Here is a 26,712-nt window from a genome sequence, read left to right as displayed (position 1 = left end):
TAATACAATCAACATTTTGTTCTGTATCTTACAATGCAACAATGTTGTGCAACAAGTACCATCATTTTGTGGGCCTTATTATCATGCCTAAATTTTAGTGGAACTACTACATGATTGTACTATTTTGATTTTTTGTGACTGTCCAATCCTCCCTGACCCCTTCCTCTAGGGGGAGGATACTTTCTCTTGTATTTGAACCCATCTTCTCATATAACTAGACTCATGCCCCCCCACACCCTCACCCTCCCCAACCTCTACTCATGAATTTTTTCTGCATTAATCTTATCATGTTCCAGAACAAAACCTATGGCGTAAAGGTTATCAATATTTTTCTAGACTTAGAGACTATGATCATTGTAAGTTTTGACCCTGTCAGACATTCAGACATACAATACCTTGCCTATCTCATTTGCGACCCGAAGTTTGGCATACCATACTTTATCATCATTGTCAAAAATATATACTCTCTGTAAGAAAAAGTTGCACCACAAGAATCAGTAAAATGGACAGTACTGTATGTAACCATACATGCATGAGGAATTATTATTATTACAACATAATTATGCCTATGAATGGACATTCTGAAGGAGAATATAGCCTTTTGCTAAGATGCAGGCATAGTATAATTAATGATTGCAATAAACTGATTGATGATGGTAATCACACTCCTTTGAACCAATCAGATTGCAGGATTTGGCGTTATTACAATAAGGATATGATTAATAGAAAAGCTGAACCATAACAGTAGATGGCAACCCACACATTATTGGTTTTTCATTATTGTATGAGCCAAGTTAGGATGTAAAAATGTTTATTTTATTTAACAGAAAAACCAGACACCCACGATAGAAAAAGGCTTTCATATGATGTACTTAAGTCTCTCAGAATACTGACAGTTGCTCTATACTTTCCCTCTTGACTCAGTTACCAGGCACGCGGTCATGAAGAGTGGGATTACATGTAAATTTGAGGCAAACTAACCACAACTGAAATGGTTTTAAAGAGCAATATACATAATGAGAGACTGCAAACATTCAATATGGGGACAATCTGGATGCTCTCACCAACATGACAAAACCATCTGTGCAATTTTCCTAGATAAAACCTACAGAAAACACTGCAGGCAACCTTACCTTCAACAATCCCTCTTTTAGCTTCAAGCTTACTTCCACCTGGAAATCTTTCGGCTGGTCACTGTTGTGATTACTGATTGTCTTTGATTCATCCTTCATTATAACAACCATAAGTATTGGTTTTCAGCTCTTTTGCTTGAGTTGTCAGGGTTTACAGTATTCTTAGGGTATTAAACTCACAGCTATGTGAAGTCACAAAGAAGAACTTGAATAAAAAACTTGGCCATTTTGTTGGTGATTTTTCTGTGAAAAAATAATATGGAAAAATGACTACAAAAAACAACATAATTATTTATATGAATGGAGAGTGGAGACTCAGAAAGGAATGAAGAGATAGAAGTTTAGGGCCTTTTTCTGAATTCACACAGTTAACAAAATTCGTAATTGAAAAGACAAGACAAATATAGGTTGTAATTTTCAAAGTCAGAGCAATTACTAGACATCTATCCAAGTCAAGCTAATATTTGTTACTGCATGTTGTATTGATAAAAAGGTATAATTAATGAAGAAAGAGACAAAGGTCTGGTTTATGAATGCATAATACTACACTACTTGCCAATAAATAATGACTAAACAGCAATTTCCAATAGTTGTTACAGGTAAAAATTGATTTAAACATGAAAAATCAGATCAATATGACAAGGTATATGACACTTTGAGACTCAAATACTGTAAAGTGATCAGTTTCTACTCAAAGATATGACATCAAGCTATTAAAATGTCATGGATGAGTTAGTCAATTTCATGTTATTTAACATGCACCACCAGAATGATTACAGTCTGACAACATCCTTGAACCCAGACATTGGACTGTTGTGAACAATATCATTTTAAGTTCAAGTAATCAATGATTTGAATCCCTAGCAGTGACAAAATGAAATCCAGTGATGCATTCACTCCATGTAAGGTCAAATCAAATGACATAGCAAGAAATGTAAACTGAAACATGTCCATGTTTGACATATATCATACAATAGTGCCAAAACAAATTTGTATCGCTTTTTCGATTTCAATTCAACCAAAAAACAGCTGATTCATAACTTCAAGCTACGTGTGAGTAGATTGTGATTTTATTCCACCTAGCATTAAAAGAAAAACATCTTTTTAAAAATGTTTTAGTTTTGAAATGTTACCAAAGCAAAATAAATTTATTACTTCTAAAAAGTAAAACTGAAATCAGGTCTAGGAGTGATAAAAAATATAAAGAATCTGAATATTTCAGAAACAAACTTTGAGTTCATTACATTTTAGGTGCTTAACTAATTTAACAAACTTTTTGAAGTCTTGTCACTAACAACAATAAAAAAACAACAGATTAATTAATCTTGGCTTGTTAAAAAAGTGTTTGTTTTGGAAACATATTTTAATTTTTGAACATCTTTGAGAGATGAGATAAACACCTGGTTCAGTAAAAGAAGAAACACAATAAAAGATGGAGTGACATGTGGGCTGAAACGGGAAAATACACACAAGCAAGAGGTCTATTTTACAATACTAACATTTTTTTTTGTATCAAAATATCAGCATGTGGAGAATGTGAGTGGGAGACAAATTGATGGACCAAAATTTCAAGTAATTAATATGACTTTAAAATGATAGTACAAACAGATGATATAAATAAAATTAATATTCAGTATGATATCAATGACACTAAATCCATAATTTTTTAATAGTAAATTTATAATATTAATTTTCTATGACACATGAAAGGTAAGGGACTGGTGATAAAGAAAGGGGAGAGGGGGTATAAAACTGGATTAGAAGGAGCTCTCTTTTTGCTGGCCCAGTATAAAATGAGGTCAAAAAAGTAATGCTCTCAAGTTTCCATGCAGGAAATGAAAAATGGCTCATCTATTTTAAGAAGTTCAAAATTGTCGGACCCAACCTTTACTTTATGACCAGTCTCTAACATAGTATGTTTAAAGAAAACATTTTCTTTTAATAAACAAAAGATAAAACGTCTGTCAGTGGTTATAAAAATTGATAAATTTGGCTGACTTAGGCCCTGTCTACAATAACCACTTTGAAACAGAATTATTCTTTATGGATTGACCTTCTGTCTACACTTATATCTGCTCAAAAATCACTTGAATATGTGACTTTTGGTAAACAGAAAAATGCTCACAAGCAAAAAGGAGAAGAAAATTATGCTACATGTGGAAGAGAATTTGTTTTCAATAGAATAAAAATTCTTTTTTTTTCCCAAAAATATCCATTTAACATGTGGATGAGGTCTCAGCATCGCAGACCCTTAATTTCTTCCTAAATAATACATTAACCTTGGTGCTAGAACAATAAAAAATTAATACCTGGTCTATAATGATTATAATTATCATAGAATGATTGGAATATGTCACTCTTACTAGCCTCTTAGAGCAGTATTTGGGTATAATAGCTTAGTGCATTATTTAATGAATCAACTTATAAATTTATGAATGTTTCTCAATATTTCATACCTCTATGTTTGTCACCAGTTTAAAACTAGCTTCCTTCGCTATTGTTCAAATTATATCTCACATAGATGTATATATGATGTATCCAGCTACATCTAAACCTTTTGTTATCTATTGCTTTTTGGAAACCTGTATGTGATAAGTAATAGGCAACACCACACACTGTGATTTCATTTATACATTTCATAAATCATAAAATTTTTGAACTCTAAAATATATATGTTATACATGTCCATAAAGTTCTCCTCAAGTCATCATGAGAAAACGTGCACAATAACAGAATACACATGTAAATCATGGAAAATCAGATTTTACTTAACTTTTTTGAAGTTCTTTAGTATGTTTTTTGCTTGCATTCTAATTGCACCACAAACATAACTAACAAAGTCACTACAGCCCCTTGTCTAAAAAGTTTTAGGGGATGCAAAAAAAGTGAAAATTATGAAGCACAATAAGAATTTGTAATATTGATAATGTGACCAAGACCTTCATGATCTTTTTTTTTTTTTAGGATTTTGCTATATTTTACATACATCACATCACAACTGAACATTAATAAAAATACATAAGAAAAATCTTTTAGCATTAATTATTTAATGTTAATATATAACTTGTATCTTTCTAATGCTTTTCTTTTATATGGAGAAAGATTTATGAAAACTTGTAACATTAACTAAATGAAGTGAATTATCTTTATTTTTGTCATCATTATTAAACTTGATATTTTATATCATGATTTTGTGCAATATTTGTACAGAAATGTAAAATTTGCATAAAAACTAGCTTACAAGAACAAACACAAAAGACAATAAAGTATAATGATAAAACTCTGCATCTGGATTTATTAACAGGCTTTTATGCAGGACAATAAAAATACTTCCATGGAAAGTCAATCGATCTAAAGCTTAAGGCTTAATTTTGAATGATAATTTATTATATCTTAACACCATTATATGTGAGCTAGTAGATAACTCAGTTAAAAGGCTAAGAAATGGACAAAGATAAACAATCAAACATTGACGCAATGACAACAAACATCAATACACAGAAACTATACAAATGGTTTGGGAAACTTGAATTTAGGTACAGTATATTTTGTGTAAATTTGATCACACATTTAAATCTGAATGCTCTGATCTAATTTTGTCATACTGTATACTCAGCAAATACTAGTGTAAAGACATAGACAACGATATGTCAAACAATATGACAATGTTGTCACAGATGTCAAACAACAACAAGAAAGCTATACTCATGGATTTATTTAAAAGGGATCAAGTATTAAATATACAGGCCAAAAAAATCAATATTTCTTGAACAAAGATAATAGGCATTACCTCTTCTTAGCATTATTTGATTTCATTGGTTAAAATCCATAATGCAGGTTACAGTTAGATGTAGTTTGAAGGGTATTAATTCAACTCACTATATGATCATATGGGGACTAAAAGAAGTAATTACAGACTATACTACACATAATATTCATTAGTGCAGTCTGTAGGGTTTTTTAATCAGCATACTCATACTAAGTAGGCTAGAAGATAATATAGGTAAGTTGTAGTGCTTGGGAACGAGGTTATTCCGGGCGAAAGCCCTTGGAATCAAATTCGGAAAAATTAATTTCCGACCTCGCTAGGATTCGAACCCACGACCTTCGGAATTGTACTACCGATGCTCTACCAGCTGAGCTAGAGGTCAGACTGAGAGCAGGCCGGGGTGAAATAGATGTTAGGTGGCGGTAATTATGATGCAAAGATGAGAGTATGTGGACCGCGTGGCACTAATGAAATAGTAGAAGATAATATAGGTAAGTTGTAGTGCTTGGGAACGAGGTTATTCCGGGCGAAAGCCCTTGGAATCAAATTCGGAAAAATTAATTTCCGACCTCGCTAGGATTCGAACCCACGACCTTCGGAATTGTACTACCGATGCTCTACCAGCTGAGCTAGAGGTCAGACTGAGAGCAGGCCGGGGTGAAATAGATGTTAGGTGGCGGTAATTATGATGCAAAGATGAGAGTATGTGGACCGCGTGGCACTAATGAAATAGTAGAAGATAATATAGGTAAGTTGTAGTGCTTGGGAACGAGGTTATTCCGGGCGAAAGCCCTTGGAATCAAATTCGGAAAAATTAATTTCCGACCTCGCTAGGATTCGAACCCACGACCTTCGGAATTGTACTACCGATGCTCTACCAGCTGAGCTAGAGGTCAGACTGAGAGCAGGCCGGGGTGAAATAGATGTTAGGTGGCGGTAATTATGATGCAAAGATGAGAGTATGTGGACCGCGTGGCACTAATGAAATAGTAGAAGATAATATAGGTAAGTTGTAGTGCTTGGGAACGAGGTTATTCCGGGCGAAAGCCCTTGGAATCAAATTCGGAAAAATTAATTTCCGACCTCGCTAGGATTCGAACCCACGACCTTCGGAATTGTACTACCGATGCTCTACCAGCTGAGCTGGGTTCGAATCCTAGCGAGGTCGGAAATTAATTTTTCCGAATTTGATTCCAAGGGCTTTCGCCCGGAATAACCTCGTTCCCAAGCACTACAACTTACCTATATTATCTTCTACTATTTCATTAGTGCCACGCGGTCCACATACTCTCATCTTTGCATCATAATTACCGCCACCTAACATCTATTTCACCCCGGCCTGCTCTCAGTCTGACCTCTAGCTCAGCTGGTAGAGCATCGGTAGTACAATTCCGAAGGTCGTGGGTTCGAATCCTAGCGAGGTCGGAAATTAATTTTTCCGAATTTGATTCCAAGGGCTTTCGCCCGGAATAACCTCGTTCCCAAGCACTACAACTTACCTATATTATCTTCTACTATTTCATTAGTGCCACGCGGTCCACATACTCTCATCTTTGCATCATAATTACCGCCACCTAACATCTATTTCACCCCGGCCTGCTCTCAGTCTGACCTCTAGCTCAGCTGGTAGAGCATCGGTAGTACAATTCCGAAGGTCGTGGGTTCGAATCCTAGCGAGGTCGGAAATTAATTTTTCCGAATTTGATTCCAAGGGCTTTCGCCCGGAATAACCTCGTTCCCAAGCACTACAACTTACCTATATTATCTTCTACTATTTCATTAGTGCCACGCGGTCCACATACTCTCATCTTTGCATCATAATTACCGCCACCTAACATCTATTTCACCCCGGCCTGCTCTCAGTCTGACCTCTAGCTCAGCTGGTAGAGCATCGGTAGTACAATTCCGAAGGTCGTGGGTTCGAATCCTAGCGAGGTCGGAAATTAATTTTTCCGAATTTGATTCCAAGGGCTTTCGCCCGGAATAACCTCGTTCCCAAGCACTACAACTTACCTATATTATCTTCTACTATTTCATTAGTGCCACGCGGTCCACATACTCTCATCTTTGCATCATAATTACCGCCACCTAACATCTATTTCACCCCGGCCTGCTCTCAGTCTGACCTCTAGCTCAGCTGGTAGAGCATCGGTAGTACAATTCCGAAGGTCGTGGGTTCGAATCCTAGCGAGGTCGGAAATTAATTTTTCCGAATTTGATTCCAAGGGCTTTCGCCCGGAATAACCTCGTTCCCAAGCACTACAACTTACCTATATTATCTTCTACTATTTCATTAGTGCCACGCGGTCCACATACTCTCATCTAAGTAGGCTATATATCTATAAAGAGAGAGAGTTGGCACCTATATGTTTATATCAGTGAATTTCACATTAGGGGTTCTCAAATCTGTCATCCTGCTATTCGTTTATCAAAATTCAGATCCTGTCCTGTGATGCTTTATGACTTGACATTCCTTACTTGTAGGGCATCCAGATAAAACGAAAATCAGTTTATGAATTTGCAAAAAGAAATGTAATTGGGTATCCCATTGCAAAGACTCATAATACCTAAATCCCCATGCCTCAAAAAAAAACCAAAATTTTGCTCCTGGTCCTAACTGAGAATCCTGCTTCCCGCTCTGTTTTAAGCTCACAATCTGAATCCACCTTTAAAATAAGGTAGATCCTGCATCCTACCAAACCTATTGTGTACCCTTAAATATGTGCCATCCTAAATGAATGCATTTCTTTTCAATATATATACTTTTTCAAAGTATTTAATTCAATATATTTATATTGAAAAAAACATATTGAAAAAAATATTTCCATAAAATAATTCTTTATATTTTAATACGTATTTATTCAATACAAATTGAAAAAATGTTTTCATTTTCCTTTTAAAGTTTACGCCTTAGAGAGAAATTAACTTAGCCATGTGTTCAACATTTTTACCAATCAAGTATTATGAGAAAATTACATAAATCCTTGACAATCGTTCATATTATAAGATACTTAAATCTAAAAATATCCTTGTATTGTCTTTCGATGGTTCGAGTCTTTTAATATTTTATGTGAAAGTTTTATACAAAGTTTGCGACGCGAGGCAAATAAATTCAAGAGGACAAATACGAAGATCATGTTCAGAACAAAAATGGCTTCTTTTAGAAATTTATATGTTATTTTATATATCTGTGATAACATATTCAGCATTGATTCTCGATGGCTAATAAAGGAAACATTTTTATAATGATAGGAACGGAGTATTGTGTCCTGGAATTTCCGTTAGGAATCCAATAATTGCGAGAATACTCATTTCTAAGAATAAAAATATCCTCAACGTATAAGCTGGCGAGTGCCAGTAAGTACAGTCAAACGTGAATGAAATATCAAAGATAATAATAAATAGAGCAAAAAGAAATGTAAAAAAGAAAGAAATACCTAAACTGTAATACCTAAATTGGACATAGGAATGAGAAATTTAGATTTACAGTAAGGATATTATCTTAGTGCAAAATGTCCGATCTTGTCATACTTTTGATTCATCACTCGAATAAAGGAAAAATGCAGATTAACTACTGACCTCTGCGCAAAATAAACTAACTAAACTTCCCCCTAAAGCAAATACTCATTCAAAATGTTGCTGGTTATGAAAACTATAGTAAGGAACGTAATATTCAATCATTATTGAGTGGAAAAACTCTTAACTATTTCATATACTTATCCACTAGTGAAGACCTCGAAGTGCCATACCTTAACTTTCAACTATGATAACTTCCAAAACATTTAATCAATCACACTAAAAGCAAATGATACCCTCAAAGGTGACAAAACCTACCTTCCCTATGGTCTTGAGCTTTAGAAAACGCTTGAAAGTAAATTATTTTCTTGTCAAAATAACGCGCCACTTCATAATAATACTCGCTTTTACTTACAAGACGCCATTTCCATTCGTATTATTTTCCTCCACCACGTGATAGCAATAGGGAATTTTGATTGGTTAGTCTTTCAAGTTGAATTCTTTTACTACCAGTTCTCTGTTTAGATTTGACCGCGAATTTTCTATCATTCGGATGGAATTTTCAAGAAAGCAAATAATATATAGACACATACGCGTTATGAGTATTTGTATAGGGTTATTGTCACAGATATTGCATTAATTCCAATCTTGTTAAGTTAATAAGTTCTCGATAATTCGAAGTATTGCTCTATTGCGCTTCTGTTTCAAAACAACCTCCAGTTAATTGAGCTTTACATAAAAATTATTCAATTGTTTAAAATCATAGCCGGAACGGAATATTCTGCCAAAACAGCCTTTGTCGTCATAAAGTGCACTAGATCTACTCAAATTAATTCAAAATTCTATTGTAATCCAAAACAATGGTTTTAAAAAATTGTAATCTTTTTGTACCAGCCCGGCCACAAACACCGGATATGCTGCTAAGCAATGAACAAAGAATGGAAATATGTATGGAATGGGAGGGAATATATGATATCATCTTTCCTGTGCACTCCTCTCCTTCCATGAAATAAGATTGGGAAACTTTTTGTTTTTGACTGCCCAATAAAATGCACCGGCAAAAATAAAGCATTGAGTTCAAAGGTCTTCAAATACATCGCGTGATCAAAATGAATCTTGTTTCTAATCGGTTAGCTCAAGCAATCATTATTTACAGTATGAATTTCAAGAAAGGAAAGAAAAACTGACTCGTAGTGTTCATGGTTCCGAAGTGTCCTAACCGAACCAGATATAGAACTATATATTACTTAGACTAGTAAAAAGCACTGGATCAAAAGACGTTGGCACTGAGTACCTTCCAGTACCATTCCGTACTGAAGGCAAAATATAAAAAAAAACTATTAAAGACGAAATTAAATATTAACTCATGGTTGTTACTATTAAACAATATATAGACATTTTGTTCAAAGGAATGTGTGTATTTTGAAGCAAATTATAAATTATGAACTTAAACTACAGATCACGTGGCCCTACCTCCCTTGTCCCCCCTCCAAAACAAAAAAAACAAAAACAAAAAAAACAGAAATGAATAGACCATCTCGGCATTAGCAGGAAGGCAGAGGTTCAGCTTATAATAATCGAAACAGGAGAAATAGCATAGATATAAATTGAATATTTTATAAGGATGGGAAAATGTGCTGGATGGTAAGAAGCTTACAAGCCAACACTTTTCCCATACAAAGTTTTGTAAAATACTTGATTTCTATATTTAATGTCATTTCTTCTATATTTAACATTTCGAGCTGAAACATCGCCCTCTTACTAAGTTTGAAACGACTCCTTTTATTTCTGGAGTTCCTTTTTACTCATTGGCTCGTTTTGAGGGCTTCCACCTCGAATAGTTTTTTATTAATGCTAACTGCGATTAAGCAATTATAAAATCGCAGATCGTGTTTTATCGGGTTTGAAATCACGAGATATATATAGCTGCTGCTTGTTTCTGGTATGAAGAGATTTTAGTGCCACTGCGAAAACGGCTGCAATGCCAAATGGTCGGAAGCATAATTTAAAAGTTAAGAAAAAAAAGTTAATCGAAATTGAAAAAAACAAAACAAAACAAAACAAAACAAAACAAAAACAAAAAACAAAAAACAATGGAGAAAGCGGGAGGGGGGGGGGGGGGGGAAGCAATCAAAAGGTGCTCATTATTTGCGAATTATATGCAATTAGCAGATCATGATGCAACACGGCTGTAGACAAAGGAAAAACGAGCACCTAGTTATTCAAATAGAGAAATAGAAAGAAATAATTAAGATCGTAACAAGCGCGGACTAAAATATAAGAACTTTCAAGAACATAAAATTCGTGACGGCTTATCGGTTCGTGGCATTCTCGATCAAGTCAGTGACGTAAATAATCTGCACAAGTACTGATGATGAACTCTTCCGTAAGATAAGATAGAAAATATTCGCCCAAAATTGAAGCTTATTAAAATATTTGGATAATCAGAGCAGAAGTATTGGTTTTCACACGCTTTTGCTTAGCGTGATTCGGTTTCCAACTTCATGCATGAGGTCAGACAGGTCTTTGTAACAAAATACGAGCACTTTAGCCTAGCTAGCAATATGACACGTACCTAAATGGACAAAAGCAGACCATACACTATGACTGATGCGGTTTCCTAATGGACACAGGCTGCGCAACTCCCCTTTCTCCGTCCGTACATTCTGCATATATATAATAAAAGGATTAGTTAAATACACCGTTATATAAATGAAGGAATTAAGAGAAAATACAAAAATGAAAAACAAAAATGAAGGAACAAACTCAGGAAAAAGAATCTGAAAAATAAAAAGAGTAAAAAAAGGATCCCACGATGATGAAAAAAGGCAAGCGACGAAGAAAATGTTAATGGAGAAATTAGGAAGAAATGTGGCAAAGTGGTGAAAATGATTCGCGCGAATTTGTGAAGGAAAACTTGCTTGCAGATAAATTTCGGACCGAAAAATGACAAATTTAACCAAGACTTATCAACAGCCAATAATCTCCGAATACGCACTACTAAAGATATCTGACTTATGTGATGTACTCCACTGCTACAGATAACTGACTTCATGTGATGTATTTCACTGCTACAGATAACTGACTTCATGTGATGTACTCCACTGCTACAGATAACTGACTTCATGTGATGTACTCCACTGCTACAGATAACTGACTTCATGTGATGTACTTCACTGCTACAGATAACTGACTTCATGTGATGTACTCCACTGCTACAGATAACTGACTTCATGTGATGTACTCCACTGCTACAGATAACTGACTTCATGTGATGTACTCCACTGCTAAAGATAACTGACTTCATGTGATGTACTCCACTGCTAAAGATAACTGACTTCATGTGATGTACTCCACTGCTAAAGATAACTGACTTCATGTGATGTACTCCACTGCTACAGATAACTGACTTCATGTGCTGTACTCCACTGCTACAGATAACTGACTTCATGTGATGTACTCCACTGCTATAGATAACTGACTTCATGTGATGTACTTCACTGCTACAGATAACTGACTTCATGTGCTGTACTCCACTGCTACAGATAACTGACTTCATGTGATGTACTCCACTGCTAAAGATAACTGACTTCATGTGATGTACTCCACTGCTACAGATAACTGACTTCATGTGATATACTCCACTGCTACAGATAACTGACTTCATGTGATGTACTCCACTGCTAAAGATAACTGACTTCATGTGATGTACTCCACTGCTAAAGATAACTGACTTCATGTGATGTACTCCACTGCTACAGATAACTGACTTCATGTGCTGTACTCCACTGCTACAGATAACTGACTTCATGTGCTGTACTCCACTGCTACAGATAACTGACTTCATGTGATGTACTCCACTGCTACAGATAACTGACTTCATGTGATGTACTCCACTGCTACAGATAAATGCTTCATTCTACTGCTATCTAGATGCTATAACCCCTTCATGATGAGTGTTTTACTAAAAGGCATGGCCGCCATGTAGGCGTGGTTTCCCATGCGGAAACATGACAATCCTCAGCAGCTATAGCAAAACACTCCCCCCCCCCCCCTCACCCTCATAAAAAAGCATAAATAAAAACAATCGATCGCATGCGCGATACAAATATGCTGCCTATGGAAAGTCCAGGGGTGAGACTATGAGGTGCCTTTGTACACCTAGATACGTCGTCTCATTATTAGACTAGATTTTTCTTTCCGCGAAACTTGGGTACTCATTTTAAAAACACCTTGTTGAATGCATCAGAAAATCTTCTTATGTCTAAACAGCATCGTTACGGACGTTATTATATCTTGTTATTCATGGAATTATCCTCTTTTTAGTTCAGTTCCTGTTTTAAATGGGATCGGAAGGGTTTAAGAGTCAAGAGAAGAGTTAAGGGGTGTTAAGATATTCCTTTTACGAAAACTAACAAAGCATGTATGTGGGATTGGTACATGCAATAAAGAGTTAGAGGGAGAAGAGCAGTGGAAAATAGGGAATGCACGAAAATTCATTTACATGTTGGAGCTAATACTGTATAAGACACGGAATCGTACAGTCCGATTGGCTGAAGCACCTGAAGCTGGCTACTTCTATATTGGAAGGAAGGGGGAAGAGGTAAGGCTGGGAGTAGAGGTTTAGTTCACGGTAAACAACATTTTGTAGAGGTCTCAGAGTAGCAATGAAAACTATACAAAAACCGTCTACATACTACTTCACATATCAGTGTTGATCGTCTGAATCGAATTATTTATTACTCGCAGTACTAGTGCGAAACACAGCACGCAAGTCAAGTCAAATCATTTTTATAGAAGCAGAGCAGCTCTTAGTCCGTAAGAAACAAGTTTGGACGAAAGAATTGCGTAAAAATTATCGTTAAAATTATCAATATTTTGGCTTACAACCCTCACTGATGCAGTGTTGCATTGTACTATTGACAAACAATAGACGACAAAACAACTGCGTCCAATCACTTTTCGTTGGGCCCGACAGACTTTTGCAAGACTAAACGAAAGTTTAAATGATCGAAATAAACGGCTTACCTTGCCAAACGTGAATGAATTTAGTCGACAGCTTCGCGGAATACCGCGACAGTAATCTTACACAACCTATATTTCTTTCTTTGGCATATCATATTGCTGTATGGCATTCGTGGCTGTACATGTTCTTTTTATGAATAACGCCATCATCTGTTACGTCATTTTTAATAAGATGACCTTTAAATGTCTTCTTAGACAGCACGTCTTTTGAATTCTTAAAACAATCAAGTCGATTGCTCTCAGCTTAGAGGATTTATCGAATATTTGGTTTTAATAAGAAACTGAAACATAGGAGTTGTAACGAGAATGGACATGGCAAAGATCAGTGAGACTTCAAAAGCAACACGTTTTTTTAGAATGGGATGAATTGGATAAATTTGGACACTGATTATCAAAAATCCACAATCCCAGATAATGGTAACTGAAGCGTAACCTATAGCTACTAAAAGGAAGAAAGGCCTCTCAAAGACAGAAAGGGGCCTGATTCGCATAAGAACAAACCAATATAGATATGCACAAAGATCGCTACGTTAGAAAACGATCCGCCCAGTATGATAAGATGATAAGCATTTTCTTGGCTGGACCCATGGACGTTTTTTTTTTTCGTTATGTAGCTCCTGTCCCCCTTTTTGTTTGAGTTTGCGTGACTTCTGACCGCGACTCTAGGACTATTTTAAAAGCAGTACACGTAATGCGGAAGAAAATGTTGCAAGCTGTCACGCGCGATATCGTTTCCTAGGTAACCAAATTATGCGAAGCAGGAAAATTATTGATGACCACAATTAATTCCAAGCAAAAATATACCCCAACTTTTCATATTATGTGTTTATGCGGGTGTTTGCATAGGATTGAATTAAGCCAGAAAAAATGAATTACTTTGGCAATTACTAGCAACTCCTACCAGTTCCCATTCTACCCTTTTACTAAGAAGCCTCATTTTTAGCAACTCTTGAACACTGTGGATATTTCTTAGAATAAACGTTACACTTGAAATAAACCGATATGGCCTCCGTGATAAACGTTCTGTCACAAAGGCGCGAAAATTGTTCATTATGAAGACAGACCGGCTGCTTCAGGTAACTAATTTCCTGTTGGAAAATAAAAAACGTAGTATCTTTATCACCTTTTATTACTACGATTACGTATACACTGTGATGATCAGCTCAATGATGATCAAGGATTGAAAATTAAGGGTTGAAAAAAAATTGCTTCCTTTGCACTTACCAAATAATATCCTTTTGCTTTCAATTTGGTCCTATCCACATGCTGTGTAATATGTAATCATGAGCAAGTTATGTGCTAGTTTTTTTTTAAATCATTTTTTTGAAGTCTGGTGAGGTCCAGTTGACTGTGTTACTATTACAAACGGCTATACATGACGGAAGTTTCACTTTCCAATTCACACACCTGAGAAGAGCTATAACGGTTTGTACTTGTTAACTCTTGCTCTTGGGTTTACCAGAGAAAATGACTGTGTTTTTCTGATGATAGACACTTTGCCTGAAAACTATACAATTATATTCCCATTAAATCATTAAATCTAAAAATACCATAGGTTGAAGAGCAATATATTGTAATTACTGGATGTTTCTTAAAATCCAATTGAGATAATAAACCTAGTTCCCAGAGCCTATGCAGAGTTACCTTTGTCTTTTCGGTCAACGCCGGGAGAATTAGGAAGGAATACCGGAGCTGACCAGCAGAAACACAGTCTTCATGAAGGACATGTAGGTCGAGTATAATAAAATCTGTTAAAATATACCTTTCCCAAATTCGCTTGAGTGGCAATGGTTGAAAGTGGACGTTGTACTTGAATCATGATACGCTCAAACATTTATGAAAACCAATATCAACTCATTTGGAGGCACTGTTTTTCGGTTTTCACTGAATGGAAATTGGGAAAGGTTTATTAATGTCACCTGCACAGCTAGCCACAACACAGCCACGACACAGCAATCATCACTGATGCTTGGGCTTCCTGTTTGTCTAGACCTTAACTGACCAAATCAACTAACCGTTCGAGTCTTTGTTAGTGTTCTTCTCTACGAAAGCAGATCTTCTGGTTTGTCTGTGTTAAACCATCTAAAGTACATGTTATTTTCATACCTCTTCAGGTAAGAATAAAGCAAAATAGCTAAGGCTTAATTAACTCAGCTATTGACAGACCTATGATCTTACCGAAGATCATGAATTCATTCACTACAGTATACTAAGTGTTATATACTTCCGCTTTCTAAACCTAACTTAAACTCAAAAACATCGGTGATCATGATAGAGCTGCATTATTGGTGCTCTCCTTGGGTAATTAAGAAAGATTATGGTTGAGAATAAGCTGCGAATTCTCCTTTTTCAGTTGGATTATGCTTGGCGAAAAAACAAACAAACAAACAAACAAAGGAAAAAAAAAAAACGATTTGGTTTCTCGTGTCTAAGCGTGCCGCATACGTTACGTTTCCTTTCGATTCCTAGTAACTTTCTAATTTCTGGGAAAGGCTCTTGGTTTCATATGTCAATCGAAACAAGCTTGTTCCAGGTCAGTGTAGGTTTAAATATTCCTGTGAACATATATATGGCTTACAAGACAAATGGCTGTCCAAAATGTTAGACATGACTCCCGTTAATGAAACTTAATAGCGAAAAGTCTCCAGTAAAGTCACTTCTGTTGTTGCATGATACTTGATCTGTTTTGCCGCGGAATTACAGTAGGTTGGTTAAGGCCCTGTTAGATGGAGAAGGGGGAGCCGAGACATCCCTTACGTTATAATTTCAAGTGCTTTACCCCAGACTTACTAAGACATTTCTGAAAGCTTTATGTTTGAAAGAATCACTGATTGCTAAGAATTTAATAAGCTAACTCAATAACTTAGCGTTATTTATTCCAGTAACATGACAAATATTTTATTTGCATGTCATTTCTTCTCCCTAAGACTAACTTGCCTTTTATTTCTTATCCCATAACACCTAACAATGTATGAGGTTTTGGTAAGTGCGTTACGTTTGTTTGCCTTGTGATTCTCAGAATGAATGAATATTCATGTACCGGTATTGTTTTTATAGGTTAACGTCGTCTATATGTCATATACCACACAGGAAGCCCAAAGCATAGTTTTATCATACAACGTCAAGGGCGGATCCAGCCAAAATTTTAGTGGGGGGGGGGGGGGGGGGGAGGGAAGGAGCAAATTGAGTTGGGGGGGGGGGGGGGTTGAGTTTCTTCCATCAATACAACGGAAAACAATAAAAAAAAAGCATCTAGTTCTTCAGGGTTTTTTTTCTTCTGCTGTAGTGGGGCTTTAGCCACCCTTTGCCCACCCTCCCCCCCCCCCCCCCCCCCCCGCCGATCCGCTTCGAGTGACAACTTCTATAGCAGGCTTTTTTAAACACGTGGATGTAGGGATGTAGGGAGAGGATATGGGGTGTGTGAGGCGAAAACTTCGTCATTTCCATTTTATTTATTACTACTAGCTAGCCTCACAAATGTGCGAGAGAAATTCTATTTTCTTCCATATCAGAATAACTGAAAAGCCCTTTGCGACATAATAGACTCTTGAAAGTCATATATATACCTAGACCGTGTATTAAAAACCCCAACCCCTGAGACACTCGCTAAGACACTGAACAGGGGGTGTCGTGGTTAATGATTAGTCAATAAAAAATCAGAAAATTTCTTGCGTTTGAAATTTCGTATCTTCATATTAGAAATAAACAACATATTGATGGAGGGGGGGGGGGGGGGGGGGATGCGGAGTGGTGTTCACCAATTTAAGAAAAAATGTAGTCTATGCATTTGTCTATGCCTTTAAATAAAAGACAGAGAGAGAGAGAGAGAGAGAGAGAGAGAGAGAGGAATAGAAAAAGTAAGTGATTATATTTTGATTTCATTCGTAGCATCAAAACAAATGGATAATAATCCAAACAAAGTGGCCTTGATTGTGGCTCCCAGTTACGAAGGCTTACCAGTTCACGAACGACTTCCTGGAACATTTTACGATGTGCAAGTAATGCGAGATGTAACAAGGAAGTTTCGATTCGATGATGTGAAGGAGGCTGTGGGAGACAGTGCTACGAAAAAAAATATCTTACAGTCCCTAGGTGATCTGTCAAGTACAGTCAAATCAGGAACCATTGTATTGTTTTATTTTAGTGGACATGGGTATTATCTTCCTAGTACAAAAGATGAAGGCCTTCTTCCAGCCGAAGCAACCCATGAAAAGGTTCGTATTAAGAAGAAAATTATTCTTGATTTCTTTAGTATTTTGATAATATGATATATGTCATAATCCTTGACAAAAACGAGTCAGGGTTGGCACCATTCTGTTGCCAGATCCTACTCTTTAGCCAGGGGGCACCTGTACCATTTTCCCGCCAATACAAATAAACGCGTACGTGTTTCAGTCATCTTTAGATATTGCCATATCAACAGGTCCAGTAAACTAGTTTCCATAATATATAGATGATGGCTAGTAAACACTAGCGTGGACTGCGTCGGTGTTTCTAATGAAACAGTTATCGTAGATTAATAAGTTTTACACCGTAGTAAAAATAGGAACTGACGTTTCGGACGTTAGTGACTCCGACGAAGGACTAACGTCCGAAACGTCAGTTCCTATTTTCACTACGGTGTAAAACTTATCAATCTACGATAACTGTTCCATAATATATAGTTTTTCCTAATAATGCAACTTGTCTGTAGGCCATGATGAAATAATATACTTTCATATTATTAAATACCGCTGCATGTGTTTCTTGTGACCGACCCATTTGTTTTAACCTCATTTCAATGTCAAGATATTCACACAGAAATACCAATAGTAAAGTACTGAATGCGTAACTTCAATAATAGAGGCTTTGCACCATCATGTGACCGACGGCAGTCATGTTAGATGGCAGAAACAATACAATCGTTTTACATGAGAAATAATTCAATGCCCAAGGGCAAGGTGACTTTATTGGTCTGCCATCAACCACAGGCAGTCCAAGCTGTATTATTGGCGGTGGCACGTGATGGTGCAAAGCCTCTATGCGCAGTGAAGTTCCATGAAACACCGGTACACGGAAATTCTGGGATAACACTGAACCAACGAATGAAGCAGCTTGTAGAAAGGTTTCATTACAATTTTGATGATAGAAAACCTATAGCAGGACAGAAACACCAAATTTTGGATTAACCCCCGTACAGCGATACGATACTGATGAAAGTATTTGGGACAGAAAAAGGTATTGTACAGTAAAGTAAAAGTTTCCAACTTTTTTGGTAGAAAAGTCGAGGTGTGGGAATTAGACTACGGAAATCTCCAGGAAAAAGGAAATCTCCAGTTTTGTCAGAAAAGCGTATTTTTAGAATAGAAATATCTAAGTTGATGAAATCTCCCACGGTAGCAAAAATTATATTGTGTTTTTTAATCACAAAACCCTTACTAGGATAGAAATTTCAGAACTTTTTAATTTATTATATAAGGTTAAACATATGGTGGATATAGATTTCCATTCCTTACGTGGATTAAGTGGTCTGTGAATGCTAATCGGTGGTAGTGTATCCGTTAATCTCTCTGAAAGCAGTTCCAGGGCGGATCCAGGGGATCCAGGGGTTCAGGGGGTGCACATCCCTCCCTGGTTACACTTTGTCCTCCTACTTCGAAGATAACCAATTTTGTTTTTTGTCTTTGATTCGTAAGGGGTGCCCCCCTCCATGGGTTAACATTGTGCGCAGTACCCTTCCCTGAACAAAATCCTTGATCCGCCCCTGAGTTCTCAAGGATCGCTTCATTCTATTTGTAGTTGGAAAGCAATGAAAAAGACACTTGCATAACAGGAAGTGACTTACTGCCGTTTTTGGAGCAGCTTGCCGAAAAGCATGTTAGGCTAACAGTTATCTTCGATTGCTGCCATTCTGGCCAGTTATACAGAGTCGCAAAGTTTAAAAACAGTGGAGACATGAACATAATCCCAAGACAGGTATGGAATGAGCAACTCATTTAAGGAAAATGATAGACTGGTGTTTTAGGGCGGAATGCTTTTAAGCTAGTACTTTCTTCGCCATTTCAGTCCATGGCAGTCCAGGTATTCATATTGGTCGCCATATTTCAATTCGGTGTACATTTGTCTTTACCTTTAACTCAGTCTATTTTTTTCCACTCCGGTATTCTCAAAATCGTGCGTTCTGATTGGCTCTTTAGAGCGGGCGGTATTTTCTGCCCGCAGTCCGGTATCCTGATGTCATCCGAACGCATACATGGGATAACAGATTGCTCAACAAGTCGAAAAGGAAAGGGAAAAAAATAAATAACTTATTTACCGTCCTAAGGACTGTCGGCCTAACGGCCTCGGTCCTGTGTATATTCAAGAACTCGGGTACATTCTTCCCTATCCGGGCATTCTTGCCGGTAAATAACCTTTGTGCATTTTTATATATATTTTTAAAGGTCATTATTGAAAAGCCTTCGTACACTAAATCGCCGTCTTGTAGCAGGTCTGAAGGGCCTGTAAACGAATTGTTTCGTGGAGGTTGGACACCAAGAGAAAAGGACACGTTTTGCTATATCGCGGCTTGCAATTCAGTACAACTGGCTTATGAAGATAGAGAAGGTGGAAGACTAACTAGGGCTATTGAGTATGTGGTCAAAAGCATACCATGCTTTAAAGGTGTCTCGATCTGGGCATTTTTTAGGTGAGACAAGGTACCTTAGGGAAATCAAGGGTGGTGTATTGGTGGGAGTTCAATTCTCCCTCAAATCTGGCTCTTGGGTTTGATTCTTGGCCTAGCTTGGCATCTCATCTGAGTAGCTGTTTGCTGGGTCTCCTTCATTAAAGGAATTTCTCCAATTTCCCCGGTTTTCCTCTCTCGGCAAAACTAAAAAGCTAGCTTCAATATGATGTATGAATTAGCCGTGTTCTGACTGAGATCAGATCAGAGGTTGTTTCAGGGTTTGATCTGTAAGTTATCAATAAAAATTTGAAGGCTTTGAATTTTAAATTTCATTCAGGCTTATTGAGAGGGAATTTAAGAAGAATGGATGGCATGAACATCAAACACCACAGCTGGAAGGAGCAAGTCTGGACACCGAGTTGTTTGGAGTTAAGAAAGGTACGTTTTTAATTTGCCATCGGATGGGGAGAGCTGTGGCTTCAGAGGAGGGGAGGGGGGTCATCAGTAAAATTTGAAGTGTAAAAAAACCTGTCTTGTATAAATAAAAATAATGAGAGGTGCATAGGACTGGTTTTTTTAAAATAAATACAAAGAAAACTGAGTTGTAAGACGATGATCACACTAGATTTGTAACTATTTTGGAATACGTATACAGTATCTTCTAGGGAGTCTGCAATAACTGTGAAAGAGGTCATCGGTGATGAGGTCATCCTGAAAGCAGGCTGTATTCAGAACCTAGAACCTGGAGTTTATGATGTCTTTGAGCCAACGGTCAACGAGGCTGATGTTGGTCTTGGCGAGAAGTCTCCCGATTGGCTTGGTAGTATAAACGTTTCCGAGGGAGGTATCGGACGACTAGAGACTTCTAGTTTGATCAAGGATCGCAACCCTGACAAAGATAAAAAGATCAGCGTAAGCATCTGTACAATTTTACCAGTTTCATCATAAGATGATTTTGCATCACGTCTAAAGGGCTTTAGGACTTGTGTTTTGTATGCCAGCCGGGTGTTCTTGTAGTGGTTTTCTATTGCAAACCTCTCTATGACAGTAAATCGTTGTGTGTCGCGGGGAAACATTAATGATTTTCTTTTAAAAATGTGCATCGTGAATGTTGTTGAATATGGCAAAAACGATGAATGGCGACAATGATGATAATGGTTATGATGATGCTGATGAGATGCATCTTTCTGTCTATCTCGCAGCTTGGGTGCGTAGCCCACTTAAAGATCCCTTGCAATATCAAAACCAACGCGTGGGTGAAAATACCCCAAGACTCAGTTCCTCAGGAAAACATCAAAGACCTTCTAGATCACATAAAGAATACCAAAATTCTAAATGCTTCTACACAACGATTAGAAGATGAAGACTTGATAACCATTGAAGTTGAATCCTTGCTTCCTAGTCAAAAGTAAGATTTCTTTGATAAGCACTACATTATTTATTGGAGGTAGGGTCGGAGGGTTAGGGGGGGTCCACAGATTTGATAGACAGCTGGAGGTGGGATCAGCTACACGTTTACAGGCATCAAAGAGGGATTGACTCAGTAGCAACCACCAAAAGTCTACGATCCAGCTTTGATAAAGTCCAATGCAAGTAAGAGAACTAACCGAAATTCGGGCACGTTCTTATACGGAATCCGAAATCCAGACAAAACCCATTATCGTTTCGGGTCGATAGAGGTTCCTTGACCCTACCCTCTAAATCCATCAGCATGACAAGAGAAGGAAGGTTAAATACAAAATGGAATTTTTTTCCTGTGGAAAAATGCGCTGGACCATCTAACCCTCCTTTTCTAATACAAATTCTCATACATATTTCATTTTATATAAATGCAATTGATACACCTATAATGATTATGAATAAGGCCAATCAAGGTTTGGGTGGCACGTCGAAGAGGTCACATCATTGTCCCACCGTTAGGCCTGGGCCAAGAAGAAACTATGGCAGGGAATTTAAGTCGTTATTTGAGATACCAGTTCGCTCTGGCTTCTGCACAATCGCCTAAAAGCCATGACGAATTGCTAGAAAATGTTAGCGTCAAAGTCGTGAAAATAGAGAAAGTTAAGCCTTTTTTGGCCGAGTCCAAAGAAAGGAGAATCCAGGAAGGACTTGAGAGTGGAAAAGATCTTTATGAAGGTACCAAGGCATTTTCACTTTGTTTTTTTATTTTTTGTATGAAAGGATTAGAAGTATCACTAGTATTTACTTTCTCTGAATGGTATGCCAGTCCATATCTCCCTCCTACTCATGTAACCAGCTTTATCGGTAGGTCCTAAAAGGGAGGGGTCCTCATTCCATTTCCCAGCCCACATTTTGACTAAATCCCATAGTCCCAGCCTAAGTGTTGCCCAAATCCCATTACTATATTTCCATTTTTTAATTGTTTGTTTTTTCTTTGTGAGTCATATTCCTACGGCATAAAATCCCAATTTCCTCATTTTACCCCATCAGGACCCTCTTATCGAGGTAATGAAAACGAACCCCAGTTTTTGGAGAAAGTCCTCTATAGACGCATTTCAGTTGGGGTTTTTAAGTTAGTCATATATCAAAATAGACATTATTCAGAAAAAGATTCATATAAATAAATAATGCAATTAACCGGTAAACAAATAAATGACACGTGGTCTGAAATTTGGAAAACATTACACCCAAAGTAGAGGTCCATATGCAAACACGGGGTCACTAAAAGTTCCTCTCCTCATTTCCAGATGCTTTCCAATATCCTGTACTACTGTCGCATTCTCTCATCGATCCAAAGTCGAATAAACTAAAAGACGAGACAGGTGACGCTTTCGTGTACCAAGTTACCAATCATAACGAGGAAGATAATGTTAACATTTGTGTGCTGTTTTATCAGTTTGACGGAGCCATCAAGGCAATCTATCCCCCTAGAAAGGTAGACTAATTGCCATTGTAGCTGTAAAATTGTATTAGCGATTCCGAGGTTAAGGGAATCAGTCGAGTTGGCATTGCAGTTCCTTGTGGGTCTTTTTGAGGATTGTGGGTCTGCTCGAGGGGCGAAATAGACTGCCGTCTTGTAATTATGTCATCTAAACAGTCCCACAATGTATTGCAATGCCAACTCGACCCAGGTTTTCCCTCGACTTTGGAATGGCTAATAACAATGAAAGACGTTCTCTTTGTGTGACTGTCATAAGCAAAAATCAATGTGCATGGGGGCTCGGATAGCAAAACCAGACAGAGACAGACTTTTCTGACAAGTAAGATTACTGTCTTTACTTGACATGTTGTCCTTTGTTTACCTGTTGTCCTTTGTTTACATGTAGACAATACATTTAAAAAGTTGACATCAATTCGCAGTCCCGTTGAAAAGTTTCGATCGCGACCCGTTTTCTCGGTTACATATTTTGTAATTGTAATTTTTTTTATTAGGGACAAACAGCAAAATTGAGAGGAGGGAACACAATACAAGATATCTTTCGAGTATTTATTCCCTACAATTCTCTTCGTAAGATGGCTCAACCAGATCCCACAGAGCCCGAGCCTGATAGAGGCGTCGATACAATTGTTGTTTACGCTTTTTCCAAACCTGCTACTTTGGAGACGCTTCTGCAGACCCCCATAGATCTTAGTCTCATACCAAGAGGAAGCGAGAAGGTATACAAATGGAATGTCTTTGTATTTTCCGTATTAAGCCGACTCCGTGACCATATATACCGTTGTCAGTGGAGAAACTTATTGTACAAGCTGTGCCGTGCAGTAGAGCAGTTTTCGTATGACTGTGAAAAGCTTACGGCCGTATTATATTGTTATATCATATTGTATTGCGCTGTATTGTACTGTGCTGTAATGTACTGTGCTGTATTGTACTGTGCTGTACTGTACTGTGGTTTGCTGTATTGTATTTGTGAGGTACTGTGCTGTACTGTACTGTGCTGTATTGTATTGCACTGTACTGTATGGGACTGTGCTGTATTGTACTGTGCTGTGCTGTTTTATTGTGCTTTGTTGTGCTGTGTTTTGTTGTGCTGTGCTGTGCTGTGCTGTATTGTAATGTGCTGTGATTTTTTTGATAAGTGTATATACATACCAAATTTTCAGGTGCATTGGAAGTTCATTATCTCATAACGAGTTTATAAATGTTTGAACAAAATGATATTCCTGTAAATGTTCTTACTAATAGACCATAGGTAATAGACCTAATTTGTCTCGTTGCAATGTTTACATATTTCAGACCACATGTCATTCGCAAGAGTATCATTAATTTTTTTAATGGCTGCGCATAAGATGACACATGAAAATGGATAAAACGCAAACAAAAATCTTATTCTCTAGGGAATGAAATGGTCTGAAATGGGTAAACATTGCACCAAGACAATGGACTACTTCGGCGATTCGGCGGACATATTGCCAGGAGACAAAGCAAAAGCAAAGATGACGGAAATCAAATGCAGTTTCGTGTGTTTGTCTTCCTTTTATGGGTAAAGGTGATTGATGTGCTGCCTTCATTCATCTTTTGTTGTATTCTATTGTTGTGAGCTGTTAATATCAATCGAATTCATTACTGTAACGAAGCTTGATTTGTCCCCCGTACACCCCATAATGCATTGCGACCCAAGATAGCAGCCGTATAACTGAAGTAGTCCATTAGGGCCCGGTTTTACGAAGCCTGGATAGCGTTATCCGACGGATAAATCTTATCCAGTGGATAAATTTATTGGATAACAGCAACGACTTATCCACTAGATAAGGATTTATCCGCCGGATAGCGCTATCCAGGCTTCGTACAACCGGGCCTATGCCTATTGGGAAGGCTCTAGTATTCTAGTTATTGGCAACGTATTTAGGATAATAGCATTTCATTTGTTTATTTTCTAGGCCGAACCTTTGAGTGATTTATCAGCGTTTTCAGTCCCGTTAAGGAAGAGATGTTTGGAAGACCATGACAATAAGGATTTGAAGTGGGTTGTCGAGAAAAGAGAGTTCGCAGTTGTAAAAAATACCTCTGAATGACAAGAACATAATATAACTACGATATGTACGAAAGGCGTAGATTTGGAAGTCGCAATTTAGCCAAAACTAGACCATTACGCTACCATTACCCTTTCGTTTAACTATTAGAATAAAGTCATACTCACTGGACCAATCAGCTCTCAGTATTTTAGTGCTCTATTACTCTCATAGAGATTCTTAGGTGGTAAGCGATGGGGCCTTGAAGGCCAGGGAAAATACAGGGTTAACGTCGTTTTCGCATGACTGTGTTGTTATTGAAGAATCGATTCTAGTATTGAGAACAAGTTAACGAAACCTGCCTTATTATTCGAGTATTACTCTAGTTCAAACAATCACTAGAATCAACCGTGTTATTTGGATTGTTTTTTAGTTTAAGAGTAAATGTTTATAGCTTGTTTATAGTTTCTTAGCAACGAATAAACTATGAAATGCCGTATACTCTAGTTCAAAGTTACCAGAATCATCAGCGGTGTTGTTGTTCAACGATTCTAGTATCTAGGTAACAAGCAGAGTGCTCACACTAAATCCGTGAAACAAATACTAATTTTTAGCACTAAATAGTGATAATTAAACAATAGAAAACAAAGGATTCGGTATGAAATAGTAGTAATTAGTACTATTTAATGTTAACGGTTTTAGTGCGCGTACTCTAAACTAAACCGGCCTTACTCGAGTAGAGTGCAAACAATAAATCTGTGAAACACTAATTACTAAATAGTACAAAATAGTGCTAATTAAACAATAGAAAACAATGGAATTTGCATGAAATAGTACTAATTAGTATTTCTAAAGTTTCACGTTTATATTGTTTGCACCATAGAGTGCAAATAATATACCCGTGAAATAGATAGCTAGCTAACTAATTACTAACTTTGTGCTATTGGTTGCCTAAGTCTAATTAGTCAAAGAAATAGGCGAGCCGTGACGGGTGAACGTGTGCTACTCAAGGGCGCGCATTTTAAAATATTTTTAAGTACGCTTGCAAAAACTGAAACAATATTTTATTGTACATGCTTTTCCTTCGTATAATTTGACATGTTCGCATTTTCGAATTCGTATCTGTTAAGCAACAAGTGGAGCTTGATTCATGTTTTATGACTTGATATTCAGCTGATGACTGTATAATCTTCAAATTGTCTAGTGTTTAAGTCATTGCTTTTTCGTTCTTAAAGCTAAATTACAAACGACGATAGTTTTTCTTCGTTAATTGTCCACACTGCGGGCAGAAGCAAAAGTGGCGTTCTACGAAGCTCAAACAAGTTGATTTTTAGCAAGATACTAAAATAAAAATGGTAGAAAACACGTTCATTTGCGTACTGGGTCTTTTTTAGCTATAGTTGTTTGAGTCTTGATTTGTTTTAGTTTATAAATGCGTATCGTCTTGATTTTTAGCGTGATAAAACAAATAAAAATGGTAGAAACACGTTTATCTGCGTACTGGGTCTTTTTTAGCTATAGTTGTTTGAGTCTTGATTTGTTTTAGTTTATAAATGCGTATTGTCTTGATCTTTAGCGTGATAAAACAAATAAAAATGGTAGATAACACGTTCATTTGCGTACTGTTTTTTGTGTGTCATGATTTACTGCAGAAGTAAATGTGCGTCTTGTGTCTTGGTTTTTAGCTCAATTCAATAAACTTGTTAGAAAAA

The 26,712-nt window shown here is 37.1% G+C and overlaps 2 protein-coding genes across 7 annotated transcripts in view; one reads left to right on the top strand and one right to left on the bottom strand.

Moving 5' to 3' along the window:
• LOC116298100 (uncharacterized) overlaps positions 1-15,338 on the bottom strand; it is a 39,102-nt gene extending 23,764 nt beyond the window's left edge. For 2 of the 6 annotated variants that reach the window (XM_089031150.1, XM_089031155.1), the window contains exons 1-4: positions 13,447-13,566; positions 10,994-11,084; positions 1,134-1,376; positions 396-467 (exon numbers count right to left, since the gene is read on the bottom strand). In XM_089031150.1, coding sequence (XP_088887276.1) covers positions 396-467; positions 1,134-1,244 — 183 coding nt within the window. In that variant the 5' untranslated portion in view covers positions 1,245-1,376; positions 10,994-11,084; positions 13,447-13,566. Of the gene's footprint in view, positions 1-395; positions 468-1,133; positions 1,377-8,736; positions 8,870-10,993; positions 11,085-13,446; positions 13,567-14,667; positions 14,951-15,205 lie in introns of those variants that run through there. The other 4 variants (XM_089031152.1, XM_089031154.1, XM_089031153.1 and 1 more) reach the window with 4 other exon arrangements.
• Positions 15,339-15,917: 579 nt separating this feature from the next.
• On the top strand, positions 15,918-26,490 carry LOC116298106 (uncharacterized). The gene is made up of 11 exons (XM_089031156.1): positions 15,918-15,976; positions 17,332-17,657; positions 19,222-19,398; positions 19,866-20,110; positions 20,427-20,527; positions 20,745-21,001; positions 21,292-21,497; positions 21,954-22,225; positions 22,798-22,985; positions 23,483-23,707; positions 24,929-26,490. The coding sequence occupies exons 2-11, from the start codon at positions 17,343-17,345 to the stop codon at positions 25,061-25,063; spliced, it is 2,121 nt and encodes a 706-aa protein (XP_088887282.1). The 5' UTR covers positions 15,918-15,976; positions 17,332-17,342; the 3' UTR covers positions 25,064-26,490.
• Positions 26,491-26,712: the final 222 nt, after the last annotated feature.

The sequence above is a fragment of the Actinia tenebrosa genome, unplaced genomic scaffold (genome assembly GCF_029948245.1).
Source record: "Actinia tenebrosa isolate PJP-AT-01 unplaced genomic scaffold, QUT_ActTen_1.0 PGA_scaffold16__25_contigs__length_10494907, whole genome shotgun sequence".
Taxonomy (NCBI): domain Eukaryota; kingdom Metazoa; phylum Cnidaria; class Anthozoa; order Actiniaria; family Actiniidae; genus Actinia; species Actinia tenebrosa.
This window is presented reverse-complemented; position numbering and strand designations above follow the sequence as displayed.